We start from the raw sequence: 20,405 nt of genomic DNA on the forward strand, positions 1-20,405 counted from the left end.
GGACTCAGTGACGTTACAGCTCGTTCCCAACAGTAATGATTCTGTGATTCTGGGATCTTCTCTACGAGCAGCTTGGCCAGACACGGGGCAGGTGACATCCCTCCCTCTCCCCCTCCAAATGATGCCAGTCTAGCCATAAAAACCTCTCGAAGACCCAAAAGCAAGTGAAAACCTGCAAGTGCTAAAGGCAAGAGGGGGGGAAAAAACCAAGACAGGCTGAAAAACCTCCGGTTACCTTTCTGTCAAGTACACGTTCTCCTCAATCAGGTCGAAGTAACAGGGCATCTTCCCTTGCTTGGCAAACTCCTTCCAGCGCTGGGGGTCTCTGAAGTCGTCCATGATGCACAGGCGCCCGACCATGGAGGAGTCCTGCGGCGCCGCCTCCGCCTGCTCGCCCTCCGCCTTCACCTTCTTCTTCTCCCGCGCGTCCCCGTCGCTCTCGGAGTCGCTCTCCACCTCGGGACGCCTTTTCTTCGGCGGGCCCCGCTCCTTCACGTCGTTTTTGTCCAAAGCTTTGCCCTCCTCCTTCTTGTCCCCGCCAGGCACGGGCTCCTTGCTGGAATTGCTGCTGATCTCGTGTGCCTGCACCGAGCCCTGCCCGGGCAGCTGGCACTGACTCGAGGGGCTGGGGAAACGAGCTTTGCAGTCATCGACCCACCGCTCGTCCTCTTCGAACTCCTCGTGGTCCTCGGTGAGGGAATCCGGGACTTGCCCTTGGACGCGCTCGTAGCTGCCGGCAGCGGCTCTGCCGCCGGCCCTGGCGTCCCAGTAACCGTTGCCCTGCCAGTAGCTCTGCGAGTCGCCGTACGCTCCCGAGCCCGGCTGGTAAACGTAGCCCGAGTACACCCCGAAGCTGCTGTCTGGCTGCTGGTAAGTGCTACTGGGCTTCTCTGGCTGGGAAAGGTCCCAGCCCACACCACTCGCATCCTCCGTGGCGTGAAAACCATCCGGCCTGGAGAAGTCTCCGAGGCCGGACTGGTGGAGGCCACCCTTGCCCTGCCTGCTGTCCGGCTTGGAACAGCTCATCTGGAGCCGGGATTCGTCGGCGCTTTCCAAACTCTCTGGCTGACAGAAGGGCTGCTCGTCCTGGCGGCCCACGGGTCTCCCCACGGCCAGCAGCTCCTTCAGCATCAGCCTCTCCTCCAGGCTGGCCTTGCCGTGGCAGTCTGCCGTGACATCCGCCTGGCTCGTGCTGTCGACGCCGTCGCTCTGGGGCTGACACGGGTCCGGCCGCGGCTCCTCCGTCTCCATCCTGCCGAGCTCGGTGGAAGTGGCCGGACTCTTCTCCATCCCTCTCGGAGAACACTTGCTCTCGGCCTGCGAGCCTTTACCCGCCACGCTCTCCAGCCTCTCCTCGTAGCAGGGCCTGCTGGGCTCGGGCCGCTCGTCGTCCCAATGCTCGGAGAAGCGCCTGCTGCCTTGGCTGCCGCGCGACGAGCCGGGGCTGTTCTCCTCCGTGGCAATGCTCGAGTTCTTGGGCACGACCACGACAGACTGCAGCCGTTTCCTCGGCACGCCGTCGTCCGAGTCCGAGTCCTCGCTGTCGCTGGCCTCGCTGCCGCTCTCGCTCTCGCTGTCCCCCGTGTCGGAATAACCCTCGCGGCCGGCGGGGCCAAACTCGGCGGCGCTGCCGCTGCTGTCGCACGTCGGCGCCTGAGTCACCGCCTCGGCTTCCTCTGCGGCGGCCGCCACGTCGCAAGAGGGAAACGGGGTGTCTGGGAAAGCCGCCGAGGGCTCGTTTCCCCCGTCCCCATCGGCCGGGTCGCCGGGACGCGGAACCCTCGAGCCCTGCGTCCCGCCGTCCTGGGTGGAAACGGCACCGTCCCCCGGGAGCTCTGCGCCGCGGCGCTCCGGCGGCGCCTCCGAGTAGTAGGAATGTTCATCTCTGAGCGACAGCTTCCCCTTCGCCGAACCAAGCTCGACGTGCTGAGCCTCCAGCTCGGACACCTCTTCGGCCTCGGACTGCCGGAGCGGCTCCCGGCACCACTCCGGCGGCGGCACGTCCCATTTGGAAGAGACGCCCTCCGGCGGCACGGGACGGTCCGGCCTGAGCCTCGGGGAACGGCCATCCTGCGGGGGCCCCTTGCTCGAGCTCTCCACGGCCAGGCTGACTCCTGGGGAAAGACGCCCGCGCTCGTCGTCGCCGGCGGGCTTGGAGTGGAGCTCCTCTGTGCCCTCGTAACCGCACGTGACGGTCTGCGGCTCCACCTGCACGTCCAGGAACGCCTCGGGCGCGACTCTGAGATCCGCCGGCTCCGCTTCGATTTCAACCTCCGGGGGATCCAGAGCCGGGGCGGCCTGGTCTGGGAAGTAGCAAAAAACGGGTTCTTTGGTTTTGTCACACGGAGCCGCCTGATCGTCCGGCTCCCGGGGCACGGCTTCGGGCTCATCTACATTCACGACGGGCAAAGGGGCGGCTTCCCCTTCCCGCCGCGGGACGGGAGCCTCTGCTTCCCTAAACAGGCTGCTGCACTCGCTGGACTGGACCCGGGCGTCATCTGGCTCTCGCTCCGGAGACACAAACGCGCTCTCAAACCCGTTGGGCGGCAACGGGTCCGAAGGACTCGTCTTGGCAACGGGCGATGCTTCGGACCGGCACAGGCTGTTGTCAGGAGACGCTGGGACGTCCTCTGTTTGGGAGGCACTGGAAGCTGCCAAACCGTCAGCCTCGCCCTCCGGGGACCCATTTACGCTCAACTCTGCGGGGAAACACATTCTCAGCGGCTCGTGCTTCGTCACCTTTAACAAAGCTTCTTGCTCCTGAACACCGTCGCGGCATTCGCCTCCTGCAAGCTCCTCGGCCTTCGTGTTGGCAAAACCCACGTGGGGTTCCTCTGCCTTCCTACAAGCAGGCGAATCGCCGAGCTGGCCTAACGGAGAAAGCGGCTTTTCCCTTTCCCACCTCCTCGCAGCGGACACCCTGATTTCACTGCTTCTCAGACAAGAGGCCTCTAAATCTAGAGAATTAGACTGCTGCTTTATTTCTTCGCTCGATTCTGTACAACAGAAAGAACTCTTAAATTTATCAGGCTTTGGTGTGGGGGTCTTTGAAGGGGTGGACTTATAACGGGAGGGATTCACATTACTGTCGGGCTTAGAATGGGATGTCCCCTTCCGATAGCCGAGCTCGTCAAGGGGAGAGCACCTTTTGGTTACTTCGCTTTCTGAAGTCCTTTTTGAATCTCGATCTGCTTTCGAAGAAGACCTTCCCCTCCTCTCCACGTCGGCGTGAGACGACGACTCTACTCTGCTGTCCCTGTCCGACTTGGAGTGAGGAGCCCTGGAGTCTCTGTAGGAGGAGGAGGAGCGGGACGACGTGCGCCTGGAGTCGCTGGATCTGGAATGCGTCCTCCTGTACTCGTCCTCCGAGTCCGAGCTGTCGCGCGCCCTGCTGTCCGCGTACGAACGCGAGTACCTGGACCTGTCCCTGTACGGGGAGCTCCGATGGTACCGGCGGTCGGACTCGTAGTAGTGCGAGCGCTCCGACCGCGAGTAGGAAGAGCCGGTTCTGGAGCTGCGCTCAGAGCGGGAGCGGGAGCGGCTGCGCCTCCTGTCTCTGTCCGAGCGGGAGCGGGAGGACGCGTAGCGCGATTCCCTGTCCGACTTCGAATGGCTCGAGTACTTCTCGTCCCTGTCCGACCTGGAGCGCGAGGAGGACTTGCCCGGCTCGTCGCTCCTCAGCGACGCGGAGCTCCGTCTGGCTTCCCTCTCCTTCTCCGTGCTGGACACCTTCGGCTCGTGCGAGCGCTGGCTGGAGGAGGTCCTCACCGAATCCTCGTCGGACTCGGAGCCCGGCGCCGCGCCGTCCGACTGCGAGAACTTCCTCCTGGCCCCCTGCCTCCGGGAGCAGGGGGGAGCACCCTTGGAGCCGTCGGAAACCTCGTCCTCCTTCCCAATATGGGAATCTTCCTTGTGCGGGGTCACCTCCGCCTGCTGGGGCGCGCCGCGCTCGTCCGCCCTGCGCCAGCCCCCGTCCTGCCTGGCGTCCGACGGCTCCGGCGCCTCCCTGGGCGCCGCGGGGCCCGGCTCCTTCGAAACGGGCACTTGGGCTTCCGACAGCGGGGGCGCCGGCTGCGGGAGCTGCATGGAGGCGGCTGGCGGTGCCGGCGGCGGGGGAGGAGGGGGAGGAGGAGGAGGAGGCGGCACCGCCGAGGCCGAGTCCAGGCCCGGCACCGGCGGTTCGCTCAGCGGGGCCGCGGGCGGTGGCGGTGGGAGGGTCGCTGCCGGGGCCGGGGGCGGTTTCGCCGTGACATTAAGCAAATGCTTTTTAAAATGGATCTTCCCCAGCTCTACCTTCGGTTTCGGAGGGGAAGGCTCCTCAGCTGAACCAGCGGCATCCCCCTGCTCCATCTTACTCTTGGGGTTAGAGTCAGCTTGAAGGGGGGCCGCCGGGGAGTTCTGAGCGTCATTTTGCTTCTCGTTGCCGAGAGCGGTCAGGAATCTATTGGGTAAGGTTTTCTTGGTTAAGCTGAAGCTGAAAGACACCTTTTGTCTCCCTTGCTCCTCAAGGTTAACCTTTGTCTTGGTGCCTTTGGGCAAAAAGCGACTGGAAGCGACGCCTTTGAAGAGCGGGCCTTTGATAAAGCCAGCCCTCTGCACAGTCTCAGGCTTGCCCTGCAAAAAGAAGGAGGCAGTTAGAGGAATTGTTCTTGGGGGCTGAGCACTGTTCCACAGCCAGAACCAAGAGTCTGCTTTCACCTGCTGAATTTTTCATGGAATAGAATAGAAAATGATAGCCTGGGCTGGAACGTGGGAGAGCAAAAATCAACCACCCAGTCGTCTGCAGTTGAGAGCAAAACCTCCTCCGGGGCTTGGGCTGAGGCTTTTCAAGCAGGCTTAGCAATGACCAGCCTCAAAGTCCTTCTTCTCATGGAACTCGTAGCAGTTGGGGTTCAACATACGGAGCTAACCGAAGCGACAGCAGTGCTTTACGTGCTGTGGGCTCAGGCTACAAACACTCTGTTTTTAAGCTGTCAGAGGGTTTGTTTCCACGTCCCAGGAAACCACACCTCGATTCCTTTGCTTTCAGCACAAATCAAGGCGACTGAGAACTCCAGCAGCAGTTTTAAGCCTCATCCCTTCCCACCTCACCTCTGCTGGCTCCTGCCCAGAACCTCCCCCCCCACCTCTGCAGCGAGGACCCTGCCACAGCACGTCACCAGCTCCAAGTCATCTTCTCTAGGACATTAAATGCTCAGGATCTCCACCAATAAAGGTGCTGTGCCAGTGTTTCCAACTGAACCCGGCTTTGGAAATGGAGCAACAAAGCTCCTCCAGCACGGGAAGCTCTCCACCTCCCCTCATCCCAGCCGAGATGAGCAATTTTGGGAGCATAAAGCAACGCCTGTTTATCCCCCTTGGCATTCCTCACGCTAATTTAAAGCTTAGGGCTCATCTGCACAGAGGCTGTCACAGGAGTGCGGGCCCTAAGGAGTAACGTGCTGCTGAAAAGCTTTTCTCCATCAAGATACAGTTTGGGGGGAAACTTGCCTTGTTTGTCTAATGTTCTTTGTACTGGGCATCACTGAGACAGCCCCACGTGGTCTGTTTAACCTGAACAATGTGTGGGCTGGTGGGCAAGAAGCCAATGGGCATCCTGAGGGCACCAAGCAGAGTGTGGGCAGCAGGGCCAGGGAGGTTGTGCTGCCCCTCTGCTCTGCCCTGCTGAGGCCTCAAGCTGGAGCCCTGTGCCCAGTGCTGGGCTCCCCAGCTGCAGAGAGACAGGGAACTGCTGGAGAGAGGCCAGGGAGGGCTCCCAGGGTGCTGGACCACGTGTGTGAGGAGGAAAGGCTGCGGGAACCGGGTCTGTTCAGCCTGGAGCAGAGAAGCCTGAGCTCAGGGGCACCTTATCAGTGCTGCCAATAGTGCTCATCCCCACAAATCCACGTTGCACGGGCACCATTACCTCCTGTGTGAGGAGCACAACTCCAGTGGAAACAGCTGTAGCAGTATCAGAACTACAGAGCTGGGTTTTACTCCCAGAGCTGGTGCATGAGCACATCTTTGGCAGCAGCAGCAGTTTCCTGCAACCCCCTGTGAATTATTACGTGCTTTGTTATCCTTTAACTCGGGTGGAACAATGAGCGGCTGCTCAGGCTGAAGGCACCACAGGCAACTGCTGGTGGAACAGAAACCTCATCCCGTTCTGTTTGTGCTCTTGGACATCCCATATCCAAAATTATCCTTATTTCTGAGGAAGTGCACAGGGTTTTTAATCTCAACTGTGAAATGAACAGTCTCAGCCACTCCAGGACTAGTCTCAGCTACTCGAGCCAGCACCACACACACATACACTTGATCTTCAGCTGCAGTGTGGATAAAAATGAGTGCTAGCAGTTAAAAAGCACTCTTTTTAAATGGATGTTCCTTACACAAGTGCCATTGCACAGGTGCTTCCTATGGGTGCTGTGGCTAAAAGGGCACTCGAGACAGTGACCTTGGGAAACAGAGTGCACGTCCACACACTTGAAACACTCTCCCCGCTGAAAACACTATCCCTGTCTCCAAAAGAAGCCACACATCAGAAATGATGCAGAGGTTAATACACAAGTGGATATAAACTAATTAAAAAGGACAAAGATTCAGTGTGCAGCCCAGCTGGTAGGAGCTTCTACGTGGCTGAATGAAGACCACCCTTCCTTAGGACACCAGGCTCAGCTTCTCCAAGAGCAAGGGAACATCGTTTCTGGGGGCTGCTGGGTCAATTATTATCCCCTACAGAACCAGAAATTTGCCCAACCTGTGTCTGTGTCTCAGGACAATGAGAGATGGGGTTCCTGTCACCATCCATGCCCTGGTGTCGAATGGAAGGAGTCTCCAGGAACACAAATCCTTGTCAGAGATGGGATTCCCCTCTTACACCAATTATAGCTGTATAAAGACAGTGCACTCAAGGGTTTTCTTGCTTGCTACAACTTTTGTGTACACCTTCACAGAAAACACAGGTCCTGAAGGCAAAAAGGAAGCTGCTGAGCTTCTGCCCCTCCCCTTTGCATAGTCTATTCAGCAGAGATCATCTATTTCAGAACAGATGTTTCACTCTCAGGTGCTCACCCTCCCTCCCATGGCTGGGGTGGGGTTTTTCTTTCCTTAAATAACAGCAAGTTGAACAAAAAAAACATGACTTGGAGAGCTGTAAACATGCTCCACAGGTAGCTTTTGAAATGTAATAGGCAGCAATTACTGGTGCAAGCTCTCTGGAGGAACAGGCCTTCTCCTTCCTTTCAGTGTCTTACAGAGAGGAAACATCTCCAAAAACGTTTTTGCTGTGGATATTTTGCAGCGAGGAAAAGGCAAGAGAAGCTCAGTCTGTGTAGTCAGTACAGACACCCCCTCAGTGGAGCAGTGGTGCTGCTGCAGCTCATTTCACAGGGAGGACACAGCAGCACAAGGAGGAGCAGCCTCTGGAGCAGGGCCGGTCCCACAGCATCACAAATCACAGGCAGCAGCTGTTCCTACGCTGGGATATTAGAAACTGCTCCAGTCTCTCCAAGTTTTCTCCTTTCCCCTTAAATTCCTTGGGCCACGTAGAGCAAAACTAATGCTCCTCACAGGTGAAGCCCTGGAACAATCATCTTCTGAGGGTGCAGAAAGCAGAAGCTACACTGAGGGCCCCAAGGGCACCGTCCAGCCCTGCTGCCCCATCCACGTGTGCAGACTGCAGCCATGGCATTGAGGGTGCTTCCCTTGTCTCCTGGATCTAACCACCAAACGAGAGGCACCCCAGGAAAACATCAGACCCTGGGTTGCTCTCAACTCACAGGTCGACCTAACCAGGTTGGGCCTAAGGCATGTCTCAGGAGCTCCAGCAAGGAATGGGTTTTACTCACCTCATTTTCTTCTTCTCTATTGCAATCCAGCAGAGGAAACATGCAAAAGAAAACAGAAAAGAAGGTGTAAACATCAGGCAGAAAGGAGAAAGGGAACGTCAGGAGTCTGCACACCAGCCCCACACGTAACCCCGCCGCAAGAGATGTCCCTGCCAGTGTCACCAAGGCCAGGCCAGCTGCCTCTGAAGGGGAGCAGGGCACGGTTTGGAAGCTCAGGAATTGCAACACTGAAAGTTCTGCATGGACTTTGGCAGAGCAAACCTTTATCTGAGCAAGCTGCTGGCTTGGGTTTGCAAACCAGCACGAACCTCACTCCAACAGACTAACACAGATGCAAAACAGAACGTGAGAATGAGATGGAGGAGCCTGGTTCTGGTTTCTTTTTCCATTTAATACTTCCCTTATTACCCAGAAACACTGGAAAGCATCTGCCTCTCTCATCCACAGATGGCACCCAGAGGAGCTGGAGGCCTGTGGGCAGTGGGGTTCCACAGGGATGGGTTCTGGGGCCAGTCTTGTTCAACATCTTCATCGGCCACCTGGGTGAGGGGACAGAGGGACCCTCAGCAAGTTCCCTTTAAACCACCAGTAACCTGCTGGGAAGACCCATCAGCAGTAGTAAGGTGCTCTTGTCTCTATGCTGGCTCATGTCCCATTGATAAAGCTTATTAATAGGCCATAAATTATTCTCAGAGCAACAAGAACAGGGTTTGTTTCCACTGAGGAAACATGAGCCATGAGCTGAAGCAAGCTGTGGAGCACAAGAGGGACCGGGTGTGATTTAATGGGGTTAAGCAAACCCTGACCAAAGCAGAGGAGGTCAGAAGAACAGCACTTTGACACGAATTAGTGACTGAAAGGAGGTTTCACTTAAAAACCCCAGATCCCAGAAAAAGTCTGGATCTCAGAAAGCAGTTTCAGGCTTCCAGGAAACCATCACTCTCGACAGTCACGTGTTTGGAGTGTTACAGCCTTTACAAGGGGTGAAAACAGCCCTGAAGCCTGGTGTAGCCAACAGCCAACAAGACCCCAGGTGAAGCCATCGCTGATTTTAAGGGTCTTTTCCAACTGAAACGATTCTGTGACCATCTCCACGACACCCACAACCAGATGTGTGATACAGCACAGGGCAACAAGCAACAGATGAAAGCTGGTGGTCCTAAACCCAACCAGCAATAAATGTCTCTGTGGCTAAGAGCACAGATTTAAGCAGCTCCATATCTGGAGACAGGTAATGAAGCTCAGCATCCACTATACACATCCTGCCATAAAGCTAAAGTAGCTCCTCCTAACAATCCAATTTCACTCTTGTTGATGAACCACTGCATCAAACCAGCATTAAGCTAAAATGCTTGGCAGGAACACAAAGTGGGGGTCTCCAAAACCCAACAGCTAAGGATAAAATCCTCCCTTTCACAGCAGGAATCACGGCACCACCCAGGCCAGCACTAAGCTCCCACCCTGGTCACAGTTTGCAGCCACAGCAGCACGTTCCCCAGGCAAGGTGTCAGGTTGGTAGTGCAGCCTCAGCATCTGCCAGCTCCAAACAGCTGCTCCACGAATGGAGGCTCCTTCCTTGGAGCTCTTCAAGACCCACCTGGACAATGGTCCCGTGTGACCTGATCTAGGTGACCCTGCTTCTGCAGGGGGGTTGGACTGGATGATCTCTAAAGGTCCCTTCCAACCCTACCATTCTATGACTCTGTGATTCTATGAATGGCAGAGCACCAGCTCCTGCATGGGGGGGGTTAAAGCAAGTAAGAAAACTGGGGCAAAAAAGCTGAATTCCTTCAAAAGCCAGAGAAAACCTTGCAGGGGAAAGAGGCATTAGGAAATGGATCTTCTTCTCTCCTTCTCAGGAGGTTTCCAACACACCTGGATACATCCCTGGAAGCTGCTTTAGCAGGGGCTGGCACTGGATGAGCTCTGCAGGGCCCATCCAGCCCTTGAGATTCTGTGGTTGTCCCTCTGCAGCAGCATTTCACAGTCAATTGTGCTTTTCCTTCCCAAACCACCCCACAAAAAGCAATCCCACCTCACACAGGTTAACTCAGGAGGCAGCTGCCTGGGGTGACAGATCCCATTTCCACTCACAGCCTGACACCCAAAACATATATATATATACACATAAATAGCTTTCCAAAGTTAGTGAAGGCCTTGCTGTTGGCTTCAAAAAAACCTATTGCCAAATTCCTCCCACGCTGGCTCTGAAGTTACATAAACCCCCCACCCATCCCTGTTCCAAGCCTGAGGAAGGAGCTGGCACACAGCAGAGCTGGCACCACACGAGCGTGCCTACGGGAGCTGGGGATGCAGCCAAACACCCAACCCTGAGGCTTTCCAGCAGCTTTCCAGCCCCAGAGCTTTAGGGTGAATCTCTGTTGTTCCCCCTCTGGCTGCAGGTGTAGAAAGGGAAGACTGTTGGGAAAATGAGCACTGAATTCATGCACCCCTTCCTGCGGGTGGGAAGGGAAAAGCTTGGTTGAAACCTGTAACTCAGGCAAAAGTGAACAACTCTAGCAACAAATGCCTAAGGAAGGGAACTGCACCATCTTCTCTTTGTCTGCAGCAGCCCTAGGCACTAATATTTACCAAAAAACCCATCAGTCTGCCACTACAGCAAAAGTAAACAACAATTTGGCCCGTCTGCCAGTTAAGTCTGAACAACTGAGGGCAAACAGCAGTCAGGTGAGGGCAAGACGTGCCTCCACACACCCCCCAAGTGCAGCCACAGCACACCCCAGACCCCCACACCAGGCAGAGGGGCTTGCTTTGTAGAAAACGCTTTTTTTTTTAAGGCTGTGGACCCAAATTTCTACCAAACTCCTTGTTTTTCCTGCTCCAGGAAACCTCCCAGCTTTGTCCCCCCTGTTGAGGTTGAACTGTGAGGTTCAGCAGAGCTGGGGTACTTCAGAGATGCTCAGGGAGCAAGTGAAGGAGCCTTGTCTCCTAATTTGAACTCTATGTGGGCTTTGCTCATGCTGAAAAAGCAAAGAAAACAACAACACAGCCTCAGGCTTCCCAAGTCTAAATGACAAATGCTGGTCTGGAGCAAGACAAAACTCAAAGAGCCTCATCTCCCACATGTCCCCTTTTGTTGCTTTTCTCTCTTCCTCTTTCTAAAGAGAGTAAATCTGGAAGCCTAAAGCTCTCATTTAAACCTCTGCAGGACTGACAGGCTGCAAAGCCCCATTCCCAGCAGGCACTCAGCTCACCTTGCTTTAGGGGGTATTGTGCAGGCATTAGCATAGGTGCATCTGAAAGCCTGCCTGCCTCAGCAATCACCTTCCCTTCTGAGGAAAGGAAACAAAGTGCAACACCTCAGCACTCAGAGGATAATCCCAGCCTCCAGATTGGTTTTGCTTTGGTGGGGTTCGGCCAGAAACGTGGGGGGATGCAGATGGGACTTCCAAGGCTGCTCATGGATCCACCAGAGCTTCAGCCACAACAGCGGGGAGAAGAAAGCCAGACAGCAACACAACAAATGAGCACTTCCAGGTGGAAATCTGCAGTCCTAGCAAGATCCTCCAGCCACAGAAGGGAATATCCTGATGGATTTCCCTGCTGTCTGGACAGAGGGCTGCACCTCCACACTTCCACTGCAATGAAGTTCACTCTCACCCGGCTCCTGCCTCCCTCCAAACCAAAGGATGCGACAAAACACTTCCAGACCTCAAATGCTATCACCTCCCTGGCTTATTAGTCTCTAATGTGACCAAGCTAGAGATAAAACCCAAGGACAAACATGCAGAGTCTCTGTGGCTCTCTGATGGTGCTGAACTGCTGCAAGAGCTTTTTGTACAGAGCACTGTGCTTTTGGTACCCAAACGTGGCCCCGCTGCCAGGAACTCAACGACTGGGTAATGTACAACCAGGTAAAAAAGAGCAGTGAGGTTAATAGACAATCCTGCTCCTCCCCCTGCACCAGCCAGGGACAGAGGAAAGGCTAAAGCACACATGGGGCAGGGGAAAGGAAAGAAATCACTATCAAACATCTTCTTTAAACAGGAGGCTGAAACCAAGCCAAGCTCTCCAGAAAACGAGGTCAAGGGAGCTGTAAGTGTCTACCTGTCCTCAGGGCACAGCAGCCAGCCCCAGCTCTCTCATCCCCTGCTTTCCTCACCAGCACTGGCTGCTTTTGACACCGTTTTCCCTGGGTTTACAGTTGGAAGGTTGGAGCAGGGGAAGAGACACCATTTGTCCTGTGCTGAAACAGGGAAGGACAGAACACACCCAGGAGCAGCAGCAGCTGAACACAGCAAATGCAAAAGGCTTTTTCTTTCAGCTTCAAAGGTGAGAAGGGCTGAGAGGCACCCTGCACAGACACAGGCAGCCAGGAAGGGATTCTGCTTTTAACATAGGTCTTGGGTCACAGAATCATTATGGCTGGGAAAGACCCTTAAGATCATGGAGTCCCAGCCCTGCCCTCACCCTGCCACAGCCACCAATGACCCACAGCCCTCAGCACCTCAGCCCCACGGCTTTGGGGTCCCTCCAGAGCTGGGAACGCCCCCAGCTCCCTGGGCAGCCTGGCACAGGGGCTGACACCCCTCTCAGGGAAACAGTTCTGCCTCAGCTCCAGCCTCAGCCTCCCCTGGAGCAACTTGAGCCTGTTTCCTGTTGTCCTATCACTTAGGAGAAGAGACTGAGCCCCACCTCACCACAGCATCCCTCCTCCCAGAAGTTCCCTTGGATGCAAGCAAACAAACGTGTTTGTGTTCCACACAAGTGGTGGAAGGAGTTAGGGGAACCCAGCCCTAGAGAATCAGCTCCATCTGGAGTGACCCATGGGCTGTGTGCCTGCTGTGCCCTGCTCACCTGCCCCTTCTCCCACACAGGTGGACTGTGGTGACCCCCATGAGCTTCCACTTCAGGCCAGCCCAAGGTCCCTTTTCCCACCAGGCTGGAGAGGAGCCATCAAGGACAGAATCAAGAGGCATTACAACATGAGATGGAAAACTTACAGCGCTATGAACTTTTACCTTAAGCATTTACACTCTGTTCCCTGCAGCTGGGGAAAATATAAGCTTAACAAAATATATCTAGTGTGAGCTGAAATGCCAGTTCTTTGCCATCTGGCAGCACCTGCAAAGGGACACACTATGAATTTAGGCCTGGCTCTGGCAGAGCCCATGCAGACCCCTCCCTGGGCAGGTCCACCTGATAGCCACCAAATCCTAAAGAGCAGGGAGCATCAGTCCTTGGAAAGCTTCTTTTCCTCCTCTGGAGCAGGGAAGGAGAGATTTCAGCAGCAGGTTTCAGAGTTAGCACCCCCCCATCAACAGCATTTAAATGGGGTCCCTTCTCAGGCAACCTCTGCCTCAAAGTGGTCTCCAAAGCACCTCCTTTGGAGGTGACCAGGCTCAGTCAGGAAATGTTTCACACATACCAGGCACTTTTAAAATGCATTTATCCCTACTTGTTGCAATTCACTCCTAAAATGTGTGCATAGCCCTGAGCCAGGCTGTCCTGGCCCCGGGGAAGGGTGAGGCTGCATCTAACACAAATGCAGTTGATCTGCTTATCACCTGCAGCAGGCAAGGAGGGGAAGATGCAGGACGGTTAGTGGCTCCCTTCCCCATGGGTTAACAGCAAAGAACCCCAGATCACGTTAAAACCACCATCCCAGAGCCTGGCAGTGTGCAGGGCCAGCACTTCACTCCTCAGCTTCACCCACTCACCCAACAACTCCTGAGAGGCTCGATTTAAATCCTCCCTCCTCACAGGGCCAGGCCAGGCTTAAAAGCTCAGGGTCAGCTCCCAGCTCTGCAGCAGCCTCCCTGTGCAACGCTGAACAAGTCACCAAGGTGGTTCTCCCCCCATCACGAACAAAAGGAGAGAAAAATCAAGTGCCAGCCTTCTGCACAACTCCCTCACACACCCCTAGCGATTCTAGGCTCGGGAGGGAAAGGAATCAGTAGCAAAAAGAAGAGTCTGGGGGTTCGTGTTCCTCAGAGCCCATCCCGTGCAACCACCAGGCTGCACTCAGAAAGTTCAGCGTGTGCTGCACCAAACTGCTCTGAGCTTAGAAGGTGTTTGATACCAAGGAAGAGAATTCAAGCGTTTAAAACCTGGCAAAAAGCAAGTGGCTACACCCAGCTTCCAAGCAAACAAACGCTTCTCTAAAGCATTCCTGTGCAGCAAGAGGGGAAGCAGAGGGAGGTCGGGAGCCTGAGAGCACGTGGCATCCTTTACAAACAATCCCCAGCAGGAATCCCCGAGCTGACTTACGATCATCCCGGTGACCGGCACAGGGCTTCCCTCCTGCCAGAGGAACCAGCAGCTCGGCGGCCACGGAGCTGCTGGGGAGATGCAGAGACGCTGAGGCTTCCTCTGGCCCCAGCAACGGCTCTGGGGAATTAGGTCTGTGTGCTAAAGAGGGGGAAAGAAACACCCACCCCAATCGCAGAGCAGAAAGGCAATGCCCCTCCCTCGGAGGGCAGGCCCGGGGAGGAAGGGCTGGCTCCCCAGCATGAATCCCTCGGGCTACATCACATTCTCTGCAGCATCTTCCCCCCCATCTGCGCTGCTGGACCGGAGAAAAACTGGGGGGGACTTGTATCCTTCCTTTGCTCTCACTGTCCTACTATACTTGCATGGGTGAGCAAACTCCTGCCCTGACTTCATCACTAAGCCTGCATGACCCCCTTCTAGCACTGCAGGTCACTTTTGTCTCCTAAAATGCCCTGTCAATAACGATTTCTCTCCTGTTCTGGGACTGCAGCCTGAGCTTGCATCTCCCTGCTTCAGGAGCAACGCCACTGATGGAGATGGGGACACCTTCCACCACCCAAAGAGTCTGGTGACACGGGGTGAGGTGGAAGCAGTCAGATGTGTCCCCTCAGTGCTCCCCAAAACAGAAAGCAGGCAGAAGAGGTTCACAAAAAACATCTCCAACAACTTCAGACATTAAACCATTCCATTTCAGTGGGGTGTTCTTTCACCTTGAGCATCACAGCAAGGTCACCTTGTAACTCCCAAACAAGGAGATGGCTTTCAATTACCAGGTGCCCCTAAACTCTGGCTTCAAAGGGCAGAACCCACACCCTGAAAACCCATTGTTGTCTCAGTGTGGGAAACAAAAGGCTGCAACAGCCCAGCTTAAGGTTGCTGCTTTAATATCAAATCCTCTCTGTCCTTTTCTTCCTTTCGCAACTTAGAGATGAAGTTTAATCCTGCACTACAGAACCTGCCCGGCAGGTTTAAGTCAGCACCGAGACACATCTTGGGAGCCACTCTGCATCCAATACAACAAAACAAACCCAAGCTCCCTGCAACACCAACTCCTGAAGAGTGGAGGGCTGCAAATGTGTTCTGAGCGAGGTTAAACTCAGCCTGAAAGAGCAAGAGAGGGAATGAGCAAAACCCCACACCCCGGGTGCTGCGGCGCAGCTGAACACGAGGTGACACCAGGCAGGGAATCGTCAAATTCAACTCCTCACACCCTCCTTTCCATGGACAACTGCAATAAAAGAGCAAGTTGGGAAGGGGCTGCATTAAGCAAACTCCAAGCAGTCAGCTCTGGAGCTATCTGGGAGGGACATGGATGCTACACGAGGCTGGAAACGTCATCAATTATTGTTTCTGCTCACTCAGAGTGACAGGCTCTTTATTGCCAGCTGCAAAACTTACACCCATGCACTTCAGACAACCACACAGTTACAGCATGGTGGTGGCAAGTGGGAAATCCTTGAAGGATGGTGGGTCCTGCCTTGGGGCCACGTCAAGCTCAGGCAGTGCCACAGGCTGGGGCATGGGGGCTGGAAACTGCCCCGGGGGGGTTGGTGCCAGAGGCTGAAGATGAGCCAGCAGCGTGCCCAGGGGTCAAGAAGCCAGTGGCAGCCTGGCTGGGATCAGCAGCGGGGTGGCAGCAGGCCCAGGGCTGTGCCCATCCCCTGAGGCTGCAGCTCCAGGGCTGTGTCAGTGCTGGGCCCCTCACTCCCTGCCACAGGGACACTGAGGGGCTGCAGCGTGGCCAGAGCCGGGCACAGAGCTGGGGAAGGGGCTGGAGCACAAGGGGCTGGGGAGGGGCTGAGGGAATTCCCATTGCAAGGAAAACACTGCATTGCAAAGAGAGAATCAGAAGGCAGACGAGAGAACCAGCTGAGAGCCTTCTCCAGGGGTGTCTCTGCCTCTTTTCCAAGCCGTCACGGAACTGTGGCATTCTGGAGAGCTCAGTTGATGCTGCTGTTGCTTATTAAGTGTGGAGTGTGTAATTATCTGTGCACGTGTCTGGGTGACTAAAGGTACCTGCTATGACTTGGAACTCAGAACATATCCCCTGGGTAGCCTACAGCTGCTACATTTGCTCGTTTTTTGAGAAAGCCAGCTGCTGGAGCACTCCCTCCCAGAGAGGCAACCCAAGGCCAGGACTGTCCCTGTCCCATTCACACACACCATTCCATCTTTGATTACTCCACCATGGTGAGCCCCATCCATCCACACGGAGCTAAACCGAAGGGGAGAAGGATTCCCAGCGTGCTCACACACAGGCAGCTCCTGCAAAATGCATCGTTTTCCTGCCTACAGGCAGCCCTGTTGGCAGAAACCACAGAGACCTCAACTGCACAAAGCCAAAATGTGGAGCTGTTTCACTTTTTCCCTCCTCTTTATTTCCCCTGAAGCTAAACCCTGCAGACCTTACCCTGCCTTTGCTGCACGCCACGTTTCCAGACCACGAGCAGATGGAGGAGTGACAGAGCTGTGAGTGGAAGCTTCCCAAGATCCAGGGCAGAAGGACAAGTCCAAAGATCCTCCTCCCTCAGAAACCAACAATGGTAAGAAGATGCAAAGTTGGGTACTGAAAAGCAGGGAGAAGACGACTTCTCCAAGAGCAGAGCTACAAACCTCAAGCTTTGCTTTGAAGTGAACTGGGCAACTGTGGCTGCAACAGGAGAAAGGCAAGAGGAGGGAACAGAGGGCGCTGCCAGCACTGTCTCCTTCCTGCAGATACCCAACCTGGAGAAAAGTGACCTCATTTAATCCAGCTCTGCTGCAAACAACCAGCCTCAGACAGTTTGGGTCCAGATGGGAATTTTCCCGAGATGGCACCAAAAATAAGCCCAAACCCAAGCGAGGAATCTGTCTGACAGCTTGGCCAGCCAGGTGAAGGTCCCCTTCCCACCACTGAGACAAATTTGGATGCATGAAGAGACTTTTCTCTAAATAAACTGACTCTTCAGAGGCATTGAGGCTTCACTGCAGAGCTGAAAAACCCCCAGGTACAACCAGGCAGCAAGAGAGACAAGTTCCTCCCTTCCTACTCCCCATTTCACACCCTGTGGGACCATCCTTAGTCTGCTTAATAAAAGAAGGGAAAGCCAGGTGTGAAACTGAGCCTTTCCCTCCCATTAGCACTTCCCCAATGGATTAGAACAGGCTGTAGGACCCAAACTGGGGTATTGAACCACGGCACATTTGCCAGGAGCTTCTGCACCAGCCTTACCCATCACATTCCCCAGAGAAAAGCTGACCAAGCTCTGAAGTGAAGCCTGAACAGCCCCCGAGTCCCCTCAGCTGCAAGAGAAGAGCCACAGCTGCTGGCACAGCCCAAAACATGAAGTTTTAGATGGTTTGAATCCATCTCAAGTCCCAAGAACAAAACCAATGGGGTGTTCAAAAGCACTGGCCCTAAACCTCAACCCCAGCAAACCACCCACGTGCATCACCAGCATCACCGGCCTGGGGAGGCATGTGGCAGAGGAAAAGCACCTTCTGGTTGGAAAAGACCTTCAAGATCATCAAGTCCAACCCTTCACCTTGGACTGCAGAGTCCACCGCTAAACCACATCTCTCAGCACCTCTCTCAGCTCCACAGCTTCGCAATGTGTCCGGGGGCGATGACTCCCCCACCTCCCTGAGCAGCCCATTCCAATGCTCAACGATCCTCTCGGTGAAATCTTCTCCCAAAAAGCAGCTAAACTCAAGCTGGGGAGGTTTACCTGCTGCAGGGTGTAAAAGCAGCAGCACATCAATCAGTCTGAGCCGTGGAGTGTGCAAAGGAACCTGCTGCAGCACCCTGGGGCAGAGACAGAACATGAAGGAATCCCCAGGAGGCTCAATCCGATCCATCTCGCCTCCTGCAACGAGCCCACCAAGGTGGCACTTGTCTGAGAGGGTCCTCCACCCTCAGGGGACATGTGGGGGTCTGCTGGGAGGGAGCAGGGGTTCAGTGCAGGTTTGGCTGCATCAGCTGCATCACTGTTACGGCAGGAAGAGATGAAGCTACTCCTGCCAGCAGCCTCCGATGCGAACAGCCGCCGAGGAGGCGCAAGCTGGTGTCAGACAGCTCTGTGGAGGAGTTGCAGAGCTCAGAGGCTGGCCACAATGTTCTGCTGCATGCTGAAGTTCTCAAGAACCTGAGTTCTCGTTGCCAAGTGGGACACGGAGAGAGATCAACCAAGCAAAAGCCAACTGGAGCTTCTTTGCCAAGAGGAAATCTTTGGTAACCTCCATCAGCACGTACTCGGGTCACCTGTAGATCCACATCCAGCTCCTGTAGCTCCACATCCAGCTCCTGTAGCTCCACCTCCACCTCCTGTAGATCCACCTCCACCTCCTGTAGATCCACCTCCACCTCCTGTAGCTCCACATCCACCTCCTGTAGATCCACCTCCACCTCCTGTAGATCCACCTCCACCTCCTGTAGATCCACCTCCACCTCCTGTAGATCCACCTCCACCTCCTGTAGATCCACATCCACCTCCTGTAGCTCCACATCCACCTCCTGTAGATCCACATCCACCTCCTGTAGATCCACATCCACCTCCTGTAGCTCCACATCCACCTCCTGCAGCCAACGTGCAGCTCCATCCCAGCACCAACACCCCCCCATCCTTGGAAGGGCTCAAGGGCAGGTTGGACAAGGCTTTGAGCAAGTTCATCTAGCGAAAGCCATCGCTGCCCACAGCTTGGACTGGATGATCTCTGAAGGTCCCTTTTGACTCAAACCACTCAGTGAATCATCCCCAGGACACACAAAGCTGCAGATGCTCCAGGCCAGGCCGTGACCAACGCTCTCACGTCTCGCAGCAGCACAACCAAAAGCTGCCTCCTCCCTCCCAACACTCCAGCCACACACACCCCTCTTCATCACAGCCCCAGGGGGATTGGGACTGGGGGATGAGTTGGCATCTCCAGCAGCAGCCAACAACCCACAGGTTTGGTTTTACCGGCCGCTCTCCGCCGCGGCAACTGACCAAACCTCTAACAGGGTGACGTTCCAGGGAGGGGATGGAGATGATGAGGCACGAGATATCCCCATCCCTGAAGGGAACCACCAGTGCCCCACTGCAAACCAACCTCCTCTCGAGCTAAAAGCACGGGTGCTGGGAAGAGCGTGGCCTAAATACGCCGGTGAGGAAGCGACAAACACGAGGAGACACACGGCAAGAGGCGGAACGTGGAGGCAGGGACGGGGGGAAAAAGGCTCCTAATAACACACAAAGGCGTCCTGAGAGCTCTCAGAGCCCCAGCCCAGAGCACACACCCCAAAGCCCCAAAGCCAGACCAACACACGGGCATTCCCGTGCAAGAGCCACTGCCAGAGCTCAGGTTTGTGATGCTGAGGATTGTTTTACACGAGCAGCAGCAGAGAATCGTGGCCTCACAGAATCATTTCAGTCACAAAAGCCCTTTAGGCTGCTGCAGTCCCAGCCCTCCCCTCACCCTGCCACAGCCACCACTGACCCACAGCCCCAGGCTTTGGGGTCCCTCCAGGGCTGGGCACTCCCCCAGCTCCCTGGGCAGCCTGGCACAGCATCCACCAACCCTCTGGGTGAAAGAGTTCTTCGCACACTCCAATCTAAACCTCCCCTGGCACGACTGGAGCCCATTTCGTCTCCTCCTAAGTACGACATAACCCACAAGCTTTCAAGCACCAAGCTCGGTGCGACGCTCCGTTTGACACCCAGCAGGGACGGGATCCCTCGGGCTCTACAGCTCGAGGAAAAGGCAAAAGACCAAATTCAGGAGGAAACTTTTTGGATGGACAGCAGAACGGCTGGAACCCAGAAGGTCACTCAGGGTGGGACTGTCGGTCCCCACCAGGGTTCAGCTCCCGAAAATCAGGCGCAGGGTTTGCTCCAAGGCCGCCAGGAGAAGGGCAGGAGCCACGTCAAGCTAAACACAACCCAGATTCTAAACGAAACTCTCTGTCTCTCACTCAGTTTAGGAGGCTCAGCCACAGGCAGGGCTTCAGCTAAGCCAGATCCTCAGCTGCTTGCAGGCGGGCACCTAGCATTTGCTCAGAAAAGGTTTGCTCTGGTTGTCCTTGCTCAGAACCACGCCATTTTTTAGCTCTGCCTCCAATCCAAGCACCGCACGGAGGTGTGTTACACACCAGGGATCTGCCTCCTTCCACCCCAGCGCCGGCCGCAGGTCGGGGATGCCACACACACAAAGTTTGGTGAAGCACCCGAATCCTTTGCAAAGCACGTCTAAAAAAATGCAAAAGTTGCGTTCAGAACCAGCAAGAAAGGGACAAGGGGGAGGTGGGGAAGGGGAAGGAATCCCACCGCTAGCAGCGGGAACGGAACGGCTCAGAAGAAGCGCTAAAGCCGTCAGCCCGGGCGTGAT

The 20,405-nt window shown here is 55.4% G+C and overlaps 2 protein-coding genes across 2 annotated transcripts in view; both read right to left on the reverse strand.

Annotated features, from left to right (window-relative positions):
• Nucleotides 1–7,871, reverse strand: part of SETD2 (SET domain containing 2, histone lysine methyltransferase) — a 41,491-nt gene extending 33,620 nt beyond the window's left edge. The window contains exons 1-2 of the mRNA XM_061997424.1: nt 7,830–7,871; nt 236–4,614 (exon numbers count right to left, since the gene is read on the reverse strand). Of these exons, the coding sequence (XP_061853408.1) occupies nt 236–4,614; nt 7,830–7,871 (4,421 nt within the window). The remainder of the gene's footprint in view (nt 1–235; nt 4,615–7,829) is intronic.
• Nucleotides 7,830–19,410, reverse strand: LOC133625457 (uncharacterized). The gene is made up of 2 exons (XM_061996186.1): nt 17,771–19,410; nt 7,830–7,845 (listed from the first exon to the last, which is right to left on the reverse strand). The coding sequence occupies exon 1, from the start codon at nt 18,661–18,663 to the stop codon at nt 17,998–18,000; it is 666 nt and encodes a 221-aa protein (XP_061852170.1). The 5' UTR covers nt 18,664–19,410; the 3' UTR covers nt 7,830–7,845; nt 17,771–17,997.
• Nucleotides 19,411–20,405: the final 995 nt, after the last annotated feature.

Source organism: Colius striatus, chromosome 5, assembly GCF_028858725.1.
Source record: "Colius striatus isolate bColStr4 chromosome 5, bColStr4.1.hap1, whole genome shotgun sequence".
Lineage (NCBI taxonomy): Eukaryota > Metazoa > Chordata > Aves > Coliiformes > Coliidae > Colius > Colius striatus.

Bases quoted from the DNA above. Each gene is read 5' to 3' on its own strand.
- LOC133625457 (XM_061996186.1), bottom strand. From the start codon at position 18,663: ATGGGGGGGTGTTGGTGCTGGGATGGAGCTGCACGTTGGCTGCAGGAG.